General features: G+C 47.9%; 1 protein-coding gene across 3 annotated transcripts in view; it reads right to left on the reverse strand.

Annotated features, from left to right (window-relative positions):
* Positions 1-17,145, reverse strand: part of myh14 (myosin, heavy chain 14, non-muscle) — a 75,827-nt gene that overhangs the window by 37,935 nt on the left and 20,747 nt on the right. For all 3 annotated transcript variants that reach the window (XM_031787333.1, XM_031787335.1, XM_031787334.1), the window contains exons 5-15: positions 16,625-16,652; positions 14,740-14,854; positions 12,730-12,777; positions 11,197-11,289; positions 10,848-10,911; positions 10,535-10,633; positions 7,322-7,465; positions 4,839-5,053; positions 2,330-2,482; positions 775-948; positions 444-617 (exon numbers count right to left, since the gene is read on the reverse strand). In XM_031787333.1, coding sequence (XP_031643193.1) covers positions 444-617; positions 775-948; positions 2,330-2,482; positions 4,839-5,053; positions 7,322-7,465; positions 10,535-10,633; positions 10,848-10,911; positions 11,197-11,289; positions 12,730-12,777; positions 14,740-14,854; positions 16,625-16,652 — 1,307 coding nt within the window. The remainder of the gene's footprint in view (positions 1-443; positions 618-774; positions 949-2,329; positions 2,483-4,838; positions 5,054-7,321; positions 7,466-10,534; positions 10,634-10,847; positions 10,912-11,196; positions 11,290-12,729; positions 12,778-14,739; positions 14,855-16,624; positions 16,653-17,145) is intronic.

Here is a 17,145-nt window from a genome sequence, read left to right on the forward strand (position 1 = left end):
GTAAGAGAGGAGGGATGATAAGAGAGGAAGATGTTAAACCGTTCCAGTGTAAGGGAGGAAGGATGATAAAGAGAGGAAGATGTTAAACCGTTCCAGTGTAAGAGAGGAGGGATGATAAAGAGAGGAAGATGTTAAACCGTTCCAGTGTAAGGGAGGAAGGATGATAAAGAGAGGAAGATATTAAACCGTTCCAGTGTAAGGGAGGAGGGATGATAAAGAGAGGAAGATGTAAACCGTTCCAGTGTAAGGGAGGAGGGATGATAAAGAGAGGAAGATGTAAACCGTTCCAGTGTAAGGGAGGAGGGATGATAAAGAGAGGAAGATGTTAAACCGTTCCAGTGTAAGGGAGGAAGGATGATAAAGAGAGGAAGATGTTAAACCGTTCCAGTGTAAGGGAGGAGGGATGATAAAGAGAGGAAGGGAGAGATGGATGGATAGAGTACCTTCCCAGCGTAATGGATGATGGCGAAGTCGGCCTCTTGTCGTATTTGTCGAGGTTTGAAGAATTTAGGGTGTGTCCCCTGCTCAGCAGACAGCTTATCCACAAAAGAACGATCTGTCGCCCGCGGAAACCAACACTCCTCATCCAATAGGGCCAGCACACCAGGGGGCTGGGCCTTAAGTAGGAGGGGGTAGGGAGAGACAGAGACAGAGAGGTAAGAACACCTGATAATTCACTTCACAACTAACATGTTTTCTTAAAGGGTTGAGGTGCTCCTGCTGCAGGGTTTTATCCAGTAGAAGGTTGAAGGTGAGCTATATGTGTGAGTGTACCGGTCTCTCGATGAGGTCGATGCAGGGCTGCAGGTCCAGGCCGAAGTCGATGAAGCTCCACTCGATGCCCTCCCTCTGGTACTCCTCCTGCTCCAGGATGAACATGGTGTGGTTGAACAGCTGCTGCAGCTTCTCATTGGTGTAGTTGATACATAGCTGCTCAAATGAGTTCAACTGTGGAGGGAGGAGAGAGAGAGAGAGAGAGAGAGAGAGAGAGAGAGAGAGAGAGAGAGAGAGAGAGAGAGAGAGAGAGAGGGAAGAGAGAGGGAAGAGACAGGGGAAGAGGTCAGATATTATTTAGTGAACCTGAGAAAAGACTGCAAACAGGATTTGAAAGAAAGACAGACACACTCACAGACACAGACACACACAGACACACACACTCACACACACACTCAGACACACTCACAGACACACTCACAGACTCACACACACTCAGACACACTCACTCAGACACACACACACACGCACACACACACACACTCACAGAGACACACACACATACACTCAGACACACTCACAGACACACACACACTCAGACAGACTCACACACACTCAGACAGACCCACACACACTCACAGACACACACACACACACACACACACACACACACACACACACACACACACACTCAGACACACTCACAGACAGACACACACACACACACACTCAGACACACTCACAGTCACACACACACACACACTCGGACACACTCAGACACACACACACAGACACACACACACTCAGACACACACACACACACGCACGCACACACTTACTCAGACATACTCACAGATACACTCACAGACACACACTCACAGACACACACACACACACACACACACACACACACACACACACTCACAGACACAGACACACACAGACACACACACTCACACACACACTCAGACACACTCACAGACACACTCACAGACTCACACACACTCAGACACACTCACTCAGACACACACACACACGCACACACACACACACTCACAGAGACACACACACATACACTCAGACACACTCACAGACACACACACACTCAGACAGACTCACACACACTCAGACAGACCCACACACACTCACAGACACACACACACACACACACACACACACACACACACACACACACACACACTCAGACACACTCACAGACAGACACACACACACACACACTCAGACACACTCACAGTCACACACACACACACTCGGACACACTCAGACACACACACACAGACACACACACACTCAGACACACACACACACACGCACGCACACACTTACTCAGACATACTCACAGATACACTCACAGACACACACACACACACACACACACACACACACACACACACACACACACACACACACACACACACACACACACACACACACGCACACTCAGACACACTCACAGACAGCCACACACACACTCGGACACACTCAGACACACACATACACACACACACTCAGACACACACACTCAGACACACACACACACACACACCCACACACTCACAGAGACACACAGACACACACACAGATTCACACACACCTGGAAGATCTCAAAGCCTGCTATGTCCAGTATGCCTATGAAAGAGGCTCCCTGTCTCTGTCTGCGGTCCAGCGCCCGGTTGATCCTGTGGACCAGCCAACGGAACAGACGCTCATATGTAGCTTTGGCCAACGCCTCCACAGCAAAGTCAGCCTAGAGAGAGAGAGAGAGGAGAGAGAGAAGGGAGAGATAATAGAGTGAGAGGAGAGAAACGAGAGAGAAGAGATAAAGAAGAGAGAGAGGAGTGAGTGAGAAGAGAAAGAGAAGATAGAGAAGAGATAGAGAGAAAAGAGAGAGAAGAGAGAAAGAGAACGAGAGAAGAGAGAGAAGAGAGAGAGAAGAGTGAGAGAGAAGAGAGAGAGAAGAGTTAGAGAGAAGAGAGAGAGAAGAGAGAGAAGAGTGAGAGAGAAGAGAGAGAGAAGAGTTAGAGAGAAGAGAGAGAGAAGAGTGAGAGAGAAGAGTGAGAAAAGAGAGAGAGCATTATTAATTTAGAGATTTTAAGAAACCTGCATGTGCTTCTTACACCAATTGTATGTACAGTGGGGCAAAAAAAGTATTTAGTCAGCCACCAATTGTGCAAGTTCTCCCACTTAAAAAGATGAGAGAGGCCTGTAATTTTCATCATAGGTACACTTCAACTATGACAGACAAAATGGGGGAAAAAATCCAGAAAATCACATTGTAGGATTTTAAATTAATTTATTTGCAAATTAGGGTGGAAAGTAAGTATTTGGTCACCTACAAACAAGCAAGATTTCTGGCTCTCACAGACCTGTAACTTCTTCTTTAAGAGGCTCCTCTGTCCTCCACTCGTTACGTGTATTATTGGCACCTGTTTGAACTTGTCCACAACCTCAAATAGTCACACTCCAAACTCCACTATGGCCAAGACCAAAGAGGTTTGTTTGTTGTTAATTGCTTTCTCTAAGCAGGTGCTGTTGTCCTAATGCCAAGGGCACATCTTGTCTTTAACTCAAACACCAGATGTGCTCGGGAGGGAGAGGACTGGAAACAACAAGCTATTTAGGTCAGAAAGGGGAGAGGCGCTGTGCTGTGATGTTTTATTTATTTTTTAAGCTAATTTTGCAGCAAGCTTGAGTGATTTGAGATGGCAGGGAGTTCCATGCATCCATGGTGCTATATATTACTGTGTGTTGCTTTGAGTTCATTTAGTCTTTAGACTGTGAGGAGGCCGCCGTGTAGCCTGTCTTGTGGGGCCTGTCTGTCAGAGCTGTGTTAGTTGATTGAATAGACAGTTTTTAACACATTCATATTTATTACAAAACACAAGAAGTGACGCATTCAATCTCTGCTCTAAGCCAGAAGAGGTCAACAAGCATTTAGTTGACATGAACTCTCTGTGAACACGGCAGGGCAAGACGTGCTGTTCTGATATGCCCTCTTTACAGCCCCTGACACGATCACCTGGAAGTAGTCAGGACATGATAAAACTTCAGCTTCTTTCTTCAAGTGTGGTGTTAAGAATGCTGAGCATCTCTTTATCACAGACAGACCTCTCCCCATCTTTCCAACAACTGAATTGTCACGCCCTGGCCTTGGTTATCTTGGTTTTCTTTATTATTTTGGTTAGGTCAGGGTGTGACATGGGGGATTTATGTGCTTTGTCTTGTCTAGGGTTTTTTGTATGTTTATGGGGCTGTTTCCTTTCTAGGTAGTTTTGTATGTTTATGGGGCTGTTACCTGTCTAGGTAAATTGTATGTCTATGGTTGCCTAGATTGGTTCTCAATTAGAGGCAGCTGTCTATTGCAGCTGTCTACTGTCTATTGTCTCTGATTGGGAACCATATTTAGGCAGCCATATTCTTTGGGTATTTTGTGGGTGATTGTTTCCTGTGTCAGTGTTTGTGCCACACAGGACTGTTTTCAGGTTTTCAGGTTTCTTGTTTTGTAGTTTGTTCATGTTTGAGTTTTCTTATTAAACTATGAACTATAACCACGCTGCGTTTTGGTCCGCCTCTCATTCTCAGGAAGAAAGCCGTGACATGAATCATGCCTTGACCATGACAACTTACAGTCTAAGGTGACACCAAGAAGTTTAGTCTCCTCAACTTTCTCAAAAGCTACATTATTCATGACCAAATTCAGCTGAGGTTTATAGCTCATGGAGTGATTTGTACCAACTACTATGCCATTAGTCTTAGATATTGTCACATATGCTCCCTCTCCAGGCTCTAGGTCATCAGGCTGCTGATTATCTCACACACCTGTCACCATCGTCACGCACACCTGCACTTCATCAGACTCACCTGTGCTCCATCACCTCCCTGATTACCTCCCCTGTATCTGTCTCTCCCATTGGTTCCTTCCCCAGGTGTTATTGTTTCTGTTTCAGTGTTTCATGTCTATACGTTGTTTGTGTTTCTTGTTGTCTATTATGTTGTGTTATTTATTAAATCACTCACTCCCTGAACTTGCTTCCCGACTCTCAGCGCACATCGTTACAGATGTGCTCTGGACTAGTGTATTAATGTGTGTGTGTGTGTCTCACCTGTTCTTTGGTCTGGGCCTTCTGGACGTACTCGCGTCCTACTTTGATCCTGGGGGTGAGGATGGCCCGGGAGAACTCCAGCACGCTGATGCCCAGCAGGTGGCTCAGTTTCTGGGCAGCCGTGTCGTCTGGCATGGAGCACTGGTCCTGGTTCTTCTCCTTAGTGAACGAGATGTTCCCAAACTGGAGCACGGCAGAGATCACCTTCAACATGGCTAACAGGAGGGAGGGAGGAGGGACACCGACAGGCAGAAAGAGAGGGATGGAGAGGAGGGGAGGGAGACAGACAGGCAGAAAGAGAGGGATGGAGAGGAGGGGAGGGAGACAGACAGGCAGAAAGAGAGGGATGGAGAGGAGGGGAGGGAGACAGACAGGCAGAAAGAGAGGGATGGAGGAGGGGAGGGAGACAGACAGGCAGAAAGAGAGGGATAGAGAGGAGGGGAGGGAGACAGACAGGCAGAAAGAGAGGGATGGAGAGGAGGGGAGGGAGACAGACAGGCAGAAAGAGAGGGATGGAGAGGAGGGGAAGGAGACAGACAGACAGGCAGAAAGAGAGGGATGGAGAGGAGGGGAAGGAGACAGACAGACAGGCAGAAATAAAGAGGATGGAGAGGAGGTCAGGGAGGGAGGAGGGAGACAGACAGGCAGAAAGAGAGGGATAGAGAGGAGGGGAGGGAGACAGACAGGCAGAAAGAGAGGGATGGAGAGGAGGGGAGGGAGACAGACAGGCAGAAAGAGAGGGATGGAGAGGAGGGGAGGGAGACAGACAGACAGGCAGAAAGAGAGGGATGGAGAGGAGGGGAGGGAGACAGACAGGCAGAAAGAGAGGGATAGAGAGGAGGGGAGGGAGGGAGGGAGACAGGCAGAAAGAGAGGGATGGAGAGGAGGGGAGGGAGACAGACAGACAGGCAGAAAGAGAGGGATAGAGAGGAGGGGAGGGAGACAGACAGGCAGAAAGAGAGGGATGGAGAGGAGGGGAGGGAGACAGACAGGCAGAAAGAGAGGGATGGAGAGGAGGGGAAGGAGACAGACAGACAGGCAGAAAGAGAGGGATGGAGAGGAGGGGAAGGAGACAGACAGACAGGCAGAAAGAAAGAGAAGGATGGAGAGGAGGGGAGGGAGACAGACAGACAGGCAGAAATAAAGAGGATGGAGAGGAGGTCAGGGAGGGAGGAGGGAGACAGACAGGCAGAAAGAGAGGGATGGAGAGGAGGGGAGGGAGACAGACAGGCAGAAAGAAAGAGAAGGATGGAGAGGAGGTCAGGGAGGGAGGGAGGAGGGAGACAGACAGGCAGAATGAGAGGGATAGAGAGGAGGGGAGGGAGACAGACAGGCAGAAAGAGAGGGATGGAGAGGAGGGGAGGGAGACAGACAGGCAGAAAGAGAGGGATGGAGAGGAGGGGAGGGAGACAGACAGGCAGAAAGAGAGGGATGGAGAGGAGGGGAGGGAGACAGACAGGCAGAAAGAGAGGGATGGAGAGGAGGGGAGGGAGACAGACAGGCAGAAAGAGAGGGATAGAGAGGAGGGGAGGGAGACAGACAGGCAGAAAGAGAGGGATGGAGAGGAGGGGAGGGAGACAGACAGACAGGCAGAAAGAGAGGGATAGAGAGGAGGGGAGGGAGACAGACAGGCAGAAAGAGAGGGATGGAGAGGAGGGGAGGGAGACAGACAGACAGGCAGAAAGAGAGGGATGGAGAGGAGGGGAGGGAGACAGACAGACAGGCAGAAAGAGAGGGATAGAGAGGAGGGGAGGGAGACAGACAGGCAGAAAGAGAGGGATGGAGAGGAGGGGAGGGAGACAGACAGGCAGAAAGAGAGGGATGGAGAGGAGGGGAGGGAGACAGACAGGCAGAAAGAGAGGGATGGAGAGGAGGGGGAGGAGACAGACAGGCAGAAAGAGAGGGATAGAGAGGAGTGGAGGGAGACAGACAGGCAGAAAGAGAGGGATGGAGAGGAGGGGAGGGAGACAGACAGACAGGCAGAAAGAGAGGGATAGAGAGGAGGGGAGGGAGACAGACAGGCAGAAAGAGAGGGATGGAGAGGAGGGGAGGGAGACAGACAGACAGGCAGAAAGAGAGGGATAGAGAGGAGGGGAGGGAGACAGACAGGCAGAAAGAGAGGGATGGAGAGGAGGGGAGGGAGACAGACAGACAGGCAGACAGAGAGGGATAGAGAGGAGGGGAGGGAGACAGACAGGCAGAAAGAGAGGGATGGAGAGGAGGGGAGGGAGACAGACAGACAGGCAGAAAGAGAGGGATAGAGAGGAGGGAGGGAGACAGACAGACAGGCAGAAAGAGAGGGATGGAGAGGAGGGGAGGGAGACAGACAGACAGGCAGAAAGAGAGGGATAGAGAGGAGGGGAGGGAGACAGACAGACAGGCAGAAAGAGAGGGATGGAGAGAAAATATAGTTTTTTACTTCCATGTTCTGAGGAAAGCTCTGTCCCCCCCCCTCCCCTCCCCTCCCCTCCCCTCTCGCTTACACAGAGACTCCTCTGGTGTGAATCCCATGATGGTCATAGAGTCCATGGTCTGGGTGAAGTTGTCAGCATCACTCTGGCCTGGAACAGGTATAGCACCTCCACTCAGAAACCTGTACTGGTCAGCACTACCAAGGAGAAGGTCTGCTACAGACAGAGAGGAAGAGAGAGAGGGGGAAACAGATAGAGAGAGAGGGAAACAGAGAGACAGGGAAACAGAGAGAGAGAGAGGGAAACAGAGAGACAGGGAAACAGAGAGAGAGAGAGGGAAACAGAGAGACAGGGAAACAGAGAGAGAGAGAGGGAAACAGAGGGAGAGAGAGGGAAACAGAGAGAGAGAGAGGGAAACAGAGAGACAGGGAAACAGAGAGAGAGAGAGGAAACAGAGAGACAGGGGAAACAGAGAGAGAGAGGGGGAAACAGAGAGAGAGAGGGAAACAGAGAGAGAGAGAGGGAAACAGAGAGACAGGGAAACAGAGAGAGAGAGAGGGAAACAGAGAGAGAGAGGGACACAGAGAGACAGGGAAACAGAGACAGAGAGGGAAATAGAGAGAGAGAGGGAAACAGAGAGAGAGAAACAGAGAGAGAGAGAGGGAAACAGAGGGAGAGAGGGAAACAGAGAGATAGAGGGAAACAGAGAGAGAGAGGGAAACAGAGGGAGAGAGAGGGAAACAGAGAGAGAGAGGGAAACAGAGAGAGAGAGGGAAACAGAGAGAGAGGGAAACAGAGAGAGAAACAGAGAGAGAGGGAAACAGATAGAGAGAGGGAAACAGAGAGAGAGAGAGAGGGAAATAGAGAGAGAGAAACAGAGAGAGAGGGAAACAGACAGAGAGAAACAGAGAGAGAGGGAAACAGAGAGAGAGAGGGAAACAGAGAGAGAGAGGGAAACAGAGAGAGAGAGAGGGAAACAGAGAGAGAGGGAAACAGAGAGAGAGAGGGAAACAGAGAGAGAGAAGGAAACAGAGCGAGAGAGGGAAACAGAGGGAGAGGGAAACAGAGAGAGAGAGAAACACAGAGAGAGAGGATAATAATCAGTAAAAGGATCAAAAACCAGATCTATCTATTCCAGATCTACCTATTCACCAGATCTATCTATTGACCAGATCTACCTATTCACCGTATCTACCTATTCACCAGATCTACATATTCACCAGATCTATCAATTCACCGTATCTACATATTCACCAGATCTATCTATTCACCAGATCGACATATTCACCAGATCTATCTATTCACCGTATCTACATATTCACCAGATCTATCTATTCACCGTATCTACCTATTCACCGTATCTACCTATTCACCAGATCTATCTATTCACCAGATCTATCTATTCACCGTATCTACATATTCACCAGATCTATCTATTCACCAGATCGACCTATTCACCGTATCTACCTATTCACCAGATCTACCTATTCACTGTATCTACATATTCACCAGATCTATCTATTCACCAGATCGACCTGTTCACCGTATCTACCTATTCACCAGATCTACCTATTCACTGTATCTACCTATTCACCAGACCTATCTATTCACCAGATCTATCTATTCACCAGATCTACCTATTCACCAGATCTACCTATCCACCAGATCTACCCATTCACCAGATCTACCTATTTACCAGATGTATCTATTCACCAGATCTGTCTATTCACCAGATCTACCTATTCACCAGATATACCTATTCACCAGATCTATCTATTCACCAGATCTACATATTCACCGGATCTGTCTATTCACCAGATCTACCTATTGACCAGATCTATCTATTCACCAGATCTAACTATTCACTGTATCTACTTATTCACCAGATCTATCTATTCACTGTATCTACCTATTCACCAGATCTATCTATTCACCAGCCCTATCTATTCACCAGATCTATCTATTCACCAGATCGACCTATTCACCAGATCTATCTATTCACCAGATCTATCTATTCACCAGATCTATCTATTCACCAGATCTACCTATTCACCAGACCTATCTATTCACCAGATCTGTCTATTCACCGTATCTACCTGTTCACCAGGTCTACCTATTCTCCAGATCTATCTATTCACCAGATCTATCTATTCACCAGATCTACCTATTCACCAGATCTACCTATTCACCAGATCTATCTATTCACCAGATCTGTCTATTCACCGTATCTACCTGTTCACCAGGTCTACCTATTCACCAGATCTATCTATTCACCGTATCTACTTATTCACCAAATCTATCTATTCACCAGCTCTATCTATTCACCGTATCTACCTATTCACCAGATCTATCTATTCACCAGCCCTACTTATTCACCAGATCTATCTATTCACCAGATCTACCTATTCACCATATCTACCTATTCACCAGATCTACCTATTCACCAGATCTACATATTCACCAGATCTATCTATTCACCAGATCTACCTATTCACCAGATCTATCTATTCACCAGATATATCTATTCACCAGATCTATCTATTCACCGTATCTACCTATTTACCAGATCTATCTATTCACCGTATCTACCTATTCACCAGATCTATCTATTCACCGTATCTATCTATTCAACTCATCCCCTTTCTCCTACCCTCTCCTATCCTCTTTTTCTCACCTCCCTCTCCTACCCTCTCTTTCTCCCCTCCCTCTCCTACCCTCTCTTTCTCCTCTCCCTCTCCTCTACCCTCTCTTTCTTCCCACCCTCTCCTACCCTCTCTTTCTCCGCTCCCTCTCCTACCCTCTCTTTCTCCTCTTCCTCTCCTACCCTCTCTTTCTCCCCTCCCTCTCCTACCCTCTCGTTCTCCTCTCCCTCTCCTACACTCTCTTTCTCCGCTCCCTCTCCTACCCTCTCTTTCTCCTCTCCCTCTCCTACCCTCTCTTTCTCCCCTCCCTCTCCTACCCTCTCTTTCTCCTCTCCCTCTCCTACCCTCTCTTTCTCCTCTCCCTCTCCTACCCTCTCTTTCTCCTCTCCCTCTCCTACACTCTCTTTCTCCTCTCCCTCTCCTACACTCTCTTTCTCCCCTCCCTCTCCTACCCTCTCTTTCTCCCCCACCTCTCCTACCCTCTCTTTCTCCCCTCCCTCTTCTACCCTCTCTTTCTCCTCTTCCTCTCCTACCCTCTCTTTCTCCTCTCCCTCTCCTACCCTCTCTTTCTCCCCCACCTCTCCTACCCTCTCTTTCTCCTCTCCCTCTCCTACCCTCTCTTTCTCCTCTCCCCCTCTCTCACCTCTGGTGGCCTCTGAAGCTCCACACATGAGTTGGTAGAAGATGTGGAAGGTCCTTTCATCTTTGGCCTGGCGGATCGCCCTCGACTTCTCCAGCAGGTCTGAGGTCAGGAGTAAAGGAAGGGTTCAATAGCCCCAGACACTAACCTAAGGGCAGTTTTGCATCCCCTGCTTCCCTGAGCTCACCCCTGTGTGTCGGGCAACTTCTACCTGATGACAGATTAGCAGTGACCCAGCAGTGAGCATACTAATGAATTACAACAGTAATATTTAGGTTGGGACTCGAAACAGAGTTTGACTGCAGAGGAAGGATACAGGTCTCAATGTTGGCACCGACAATGTATCCAGCCACGTCAAAGTTAATACGGATGAATTTGCCCTGAGAGACAAGAGGAGAAGAAATGTGTCAGTTGATGATTAACATATTGTAACGACCCTAGGTTTATAAGCGAGGAAATCGACTCTGCCGCTCCAGCATGCTTTAGCTGCACAGTCGATAGCGCGCCGATGCCTCGGGCTCGACCTGCTCCCTGCCTGTTTCATTACAATATTAATGAAAAAATGATACAAACTCAACAACAAAGACAGTAAATAAAAATACAACCAATTAAAAACATACTATAGATCTTATCTGGGATCAATCTAGATATTAATACATTCTTACAAATCTGGAGGAGTTGTCGTTCTTGACAGTCTTGGCATTTCCGAAGGCCTCCAGGATGGGGTTGGCCTGTAGCAGCTGTCTCTCTAGCTCCCCCTGGAGGACAGGACAGGCACCGCATCAACACTGGGACATGCATCACAAAGCAACTCCACAACCCAAAATACTGTCCCCCCAATCCCAGTACAAAAGAGGGGAGACCAGACTCATCAGCAGTAACCCAGTGGTCTCAACTCTGAATTTCAAGATATAGCCTGTAATAGCATCTCAACAGGATGAGCCCAGAGAAATCTAGACATAAATAGCTTTTCATGTGTTCTCTAAGACATTTAAAAGCGCCAGGTGAAGCACGCCAGCCAAGCAGCACTCAAAGCTACAAACAGCAAGAGGCCAGGGCTTTGCATGGGAACAAAGCTCAGACTGACAACAATGCACATACTACTAGACAAAGCACCAAGTGCACACAGAACAACACACGCACATAAAAAGCACGCACACACACAGACAGGTATGTGTGGAGACTCCTGGTCAGCCAGAATGTATGCTTAACTATTCTACATGGTAAATGCCTGGTGTATTTGGGCATCATTCACAGGTGTGGCCACCAGAATGGAAGCATTGAGCTCATTCACTGTAAAGGGAGGATGGGGAGGGAGGTCTATAGCCCAGCCTGAGAACAACCTCTAGCCACTACCCCTTCAGTGCTAGCAGATCAGAAAGACTGGATAGGTGTAACCCCTAAGGTGATGGCTCTATCTAAGCGTCCAAAGGGTTTAGGGGAGATTCCACCTATCTGGTTTTCAGATGGACGGTTGTTTTAAGACCAAGCTTTTGTGCATCATCAGTGAATTCCAAAGCTTTCCTTCACCGATAAGGGGAATGATTCTGAGACCCACCTATGGGTGGGATTAACACCAGCTGTCAATCAGGAAACTAGAGCATTTTCATTAGGCAACTGTATATGGGTTGACGATTGACAGGTTGTTAATCCAGCCAATCAGGACGTTGAGAGAGATTCATAGGCCCGCCCATCACCACTTATTCTAGCACCCATTGGGTGTTGCAACAGATATACCGTACAGTAAAAAGCGAAACACCATTAGACACCGGAGAACAGCAGGGCTTTCATTCAGGAGACAGCAACTTTTCAGAACATTCAGACAGAAATGTATTGTCTAAACCAGACTCTCTCTTACACAGTCTACATCTATCTGCAATTCTGCAATGTCTTACCTCAATCAGCCCACAGTGGTGATAGTCTTTATACTTTATATTATACTCACATATTGCACACTCTGAGAGATTGAGAAAAACGGGAAGGTTGGGAGAATCAACGGATGAGACAAACAAACAACAAAAGACAACAACAGACCAATGAATGCAGTACAAACAAAAACAAAATGCTTGACAGTTATGGAGGAACACATCAGTAATGGTGTTGTTAAAGGATGTTAGTCTGGAGCACAAACCAGAATCGGTAGGCAGAACAGAAGAGAAGGAAAGAGGAGAAGACAGGACAGGATAGAGCCCACTTACCCTGTTCACCATGGAACTGCCCCGGGGCAACGACCTACTGCCATCCATCTGAACACGCAGGAGAGAAGGACAAGAAAGAGGGGGAGGTTGGAGGAGAGAGGGTAGGAGAGAGTGCAAAATCAAGAGGGAGGAGGGAGAGAGGGAGGAAAGGAAAGGAGAAAGAAGAGAAGGAAAACAGTAGAAAAAGGGGAGGATAAGGGGCAGTAGGGGGAGGAGAGAACATGAGAGGGGGAATGAGAGGAGATGGCAGGGAGAGAGGACAGGGCAGGGAGAGAGGAGATGGCAGGGAGAGAGGACAGGGCAGGGAGAGAGGACAGGGCAGGGAGAGAGGACAGGACAGGGAGAGAGGACAGGGCAGGGAGAGAGGACAGGACAGGGAGAGAGGACAGGACAGGGAGAGAAGACAGGGCAGGGAGAGAGGACAGGACAGGGAGAGAGGACAGGGCAGGGAGAGAGGACAGGACAGGGAGAAAGGACAGGACAGGGAGAGAAGACAGGGCAGGGAGAGAGGACAGGGCAGGGAGAGAGGAGAGGAGCAGAGAGGCAGGAATGATTATAGAGGTCACTCTATAATGATTCCTCCAGCAGCACTTGATCAGCAAGAAGAACAGTAGTAGACAGGAAGTCATGGAGTAGTAGCAACATGTAGTGTAACACAAAATGTAGCAGTACACCTTGTTTCAACCATAGTTTCAATATACATCTTTAACACAACTTCATAACAAGTCATAACAAGTCCTCCATACACCCTCTTGTTCTTTCACTTTCTTTCTGCCTTATTCTGTTTCCCCATCCACTCCCTCAGTCAGGACAATAAACATCATCCATCAACCCACCCTCTCCCTCAGTCAGGACAATAAACATCATCCATCAATCCACTCCCTCAGTCAGGACAATAAACATCATCCATCAACCAACCCTCTCCCTCAGTCAGGACAATAAACATCATCCATCAATCCACTCCCTCAGTCAGGACAATAAACATCATCCATCAATCCACTCCCTCAGTCAGGACAATAAACATCATCCATCAATCCACTCCCTCAGTCAGGACAATAAACATCATCCATCAATCCACTCCCTCAGTCAGGACAATAAACATCATCCATCCATCAACCCTCTCCCTCAGTCAGGACAATAAACATCATCCATCAATCAACCCTCTCCCTCAGTCAGGACAATAAACATCATCCATCAATCAACCCTCTCCCTCAGTCAGGACAATAAACATCATCCATCAATCAACCCTCTCCCTCAGTCACGACAATAAACATCATCCATCCATCAATCCACTCCCTCAGTCAGGACAATAAACATCATCCATCAACCCTCTCACTCAGCCAGGACAATAAACATCATCAATCAACCCTCTCCCTCAGTCAGGACAATAAACATCATCCATCAATCAACCCTCTCCCTCAGTCAGGACAATAAACATAATCCATCAATCAACCCTCTCCCTCAGTCAGGACAATAAACATCATCCATCAATCAACCCTCTCCCTCAGTCAGGACAATAAACATCATCCATCCATCAATCCACTCCCTCAGTCAGGACAATAAACATCATCCATCCATCAACCCTCTCCCTCAGCCAGGACAATAAACATCATCGATCAATCAACCCTCTCCCTCAGCCAGGACAATAAACATCATCCATCAATCAACTCCCTCAGTCAGGACAATAATCATCATCCATCAATCAACTCCCTCAGCCAGGACAATAAACATCATCCATCAACCCTCTCACTCAGCCAGGACAATAAACATCATCCATCAACCCTCTCCCTCAGTCAGGACAATTAACATCATCCATCAATCAAGCCTCATCCTATTCTTCTCCTTCTTAATCCAGTTAATCTCTTTCCTCACAACTTCTTCCCCTTCTCTGTCTTTGTCTCCTGACCAAGCTCCCCCTCTCCCCCTTTCCACCATATAGTCTCTTCTTCCTCCCCCCTTCTCCACTCCCCCTCCCCCTCTTCTCCCGCTCTCTCTCCTTCCCCAGTTTACCTGTGAGGCCTCCTTGTTTCTACCCAGAGTTCCAGTCTTATGGGATGAGGCCACATGAGCCAGATACTGGATGACTTTCTTAGTGTTCTCTGTCTTCCCTGCGCCAGACTCGCCGCTGAAACACACACACACACACACACACACACACACACACAGAAACAAGTATGAGAAACTCACACATAAACCACATCTCGTTTCACAAGGGTCCTCCATAAAAACACACTCATACAACCCAGTTATGAAGGACATATAAACACAACCAAACACATATAACAGAAAGGACACTATACACACGTGTAGGCCACCAGGGAACAGAGGAACCATGCAGTGTATTCCTCTATACACACGTGTAGGCCACCAGGGAACAGAGGAACCATGCAGTGTATTCCTCTATACACACGTGTAGGCCACCAGGGAACAGAGGAACCATGCAGTGTATTCCTCTATACACACGTGTAGGCCACCAGGGAACAGAGGAACCATGCAGTGTATTCCTCTATACACACGTGTAGGCCACCAGGGAACAGAGGAACCATGCAGTGTATTCCTCTATACACACGTGTAGGCCACCAGGGAACAGAGGAACCATGCAGTGTATTCCTCTATACACACGTGTAGGCCACCAGGGAACAGAGGAACCATGCAGTGTATTCCTCTATACACACGTGTAGGCCACCAGGGAACAGAGGAACCATGCAGTGTATTCCTCTATACACACGTGTAGGCCACCAGGGAACAGAGGAACCATGCAGTGTATTCCTCTATACACACGTGTAGGCCACCAGGGAACAGAGGAACCATGCAGTGTATTCCTCTATACACACGTGTAGGCCACCAGGGAACAGAGGAACCATGCAGTGTATTCCTCTATACACACGTGTAGGCCACCAGGGAACAGAGGAACCATGCAGTGTATTCCTCTATACACACGTGTAGGCCACCAGGGAACAGAGGAACCATGCAGAGTATTCCTCTATACACACGTGTAGGCCACCAGGGAACAGAGGAACCATGCAGTGTATTCCTCTATACACACGTATAGGCCACCAGGGAACAGAGGAACCATGCAGTGTATTCCTCTATACACACGTGTAGGCCACCAGGGAACAGAGGAACCATGCAGTGTATTCCTCTATACACACGTGTAGGCCACCAGGAAACAGAGGAACCATGCAGTGTATTCCTCTATACACACGTGTAGGCCACCAGGGAACAGAGGAACCATGCAGTGTATTCCTCTATACACACGTGTAGGCCACCAGGGAACAGAGGAACCATGCAGTGTATTCCTCTATACACACGTGTAGGCCACCAGGGAACAGAGGAACCATGCAGTGTATTCCTCTATACACACGTGTAGGCCACCAGGGAACAGAGGAACCATGCAGTGTATTCCTCTATACACACGTGTAGGCCACCAGGGAACAGAGGAACCATGCAGTGTATTCCTCTATACACACGTGTAGGCCACCAGGGAACAGAGGAACCATGCAGTGTATTCCTCTATAAACAGAGAGCAGGTGTGCAGGATACAGACACTAGTCATTGTGTTGCTGTTGGATGGGAATAAAGGAGAATACAGGAGACTGACTGGGGGAAACTAAATATACTTCTAGTGTTGGAGGGGGACTGGGCTGTAAAAGTTTAAAAACAGGATCCTAGCAGAAACTAAGCTATACTCAGCTTCAGTAATCTAAACTGGGATCATTTACCATGGTGAGAATACAGACGGACAACAGACAGGCAGGCAGACAAGACAGGCAGACAGACAGACAGACAGACAGACAGACAGGCAGACAAGACAGGCAGACAGACAGACAGGCAGACAAGACAGGCAGACAGACAGACAGACAGGCAGACAGATATATAACCCCAGGTTACTCACGTGCAGAGGATAGATTGATCTTCTCTGTCTGTGAGAGAATAATAAAAGCAGAATATGTCAGTCTTTCATATTACCCAATGAACAGTAGTACCTTCACTTCTTACACCAGTAATCACTGTAACAGTTCTACCTTCACTTCTTACACCAGTAATCACTGTAACAGTACTACCTTCACCTCTTACACCAGTAATCACTGTAACAGTACTACCTTCACTTATTATACCAGTAATCACTGTAACAGTACTACCTTCACCTCTTACACCAGTAATCACTGTAACAGTACTACCTTCACTTATTATACCAGTAATCACTGTAACAGTACTACCTTCACCTCTTACACCATTAATCACTGTAACAGTACTACCTTCACCTCTTACACCAGTAATCACTGTAACAGTACTACCTTCACCTCTTACACCAGTAATCACTGTAACAGTACTACCTTCACTTATTATACCAGTAATCACTGTAACAGTACTACCTTCACCTCTTACACCAGTAATCACTGTAACAGTACTACC

Source organism: Oncorhynchus kisutch, linkage group LG13, assembly GCF_002021735.2.
Source record: "Oncorhynchus kisutch isolate 150728-3 linkage group LG13, Okis_V2, whole genome shotgun sequence".
Classification (NCBI taxonomy): Eukaryota; Metazoa; Chordata; class Actinopteri; order Salmoniformes; family Salmonidae; genus Oncorhynchus; species Oncorhynchus kisutch.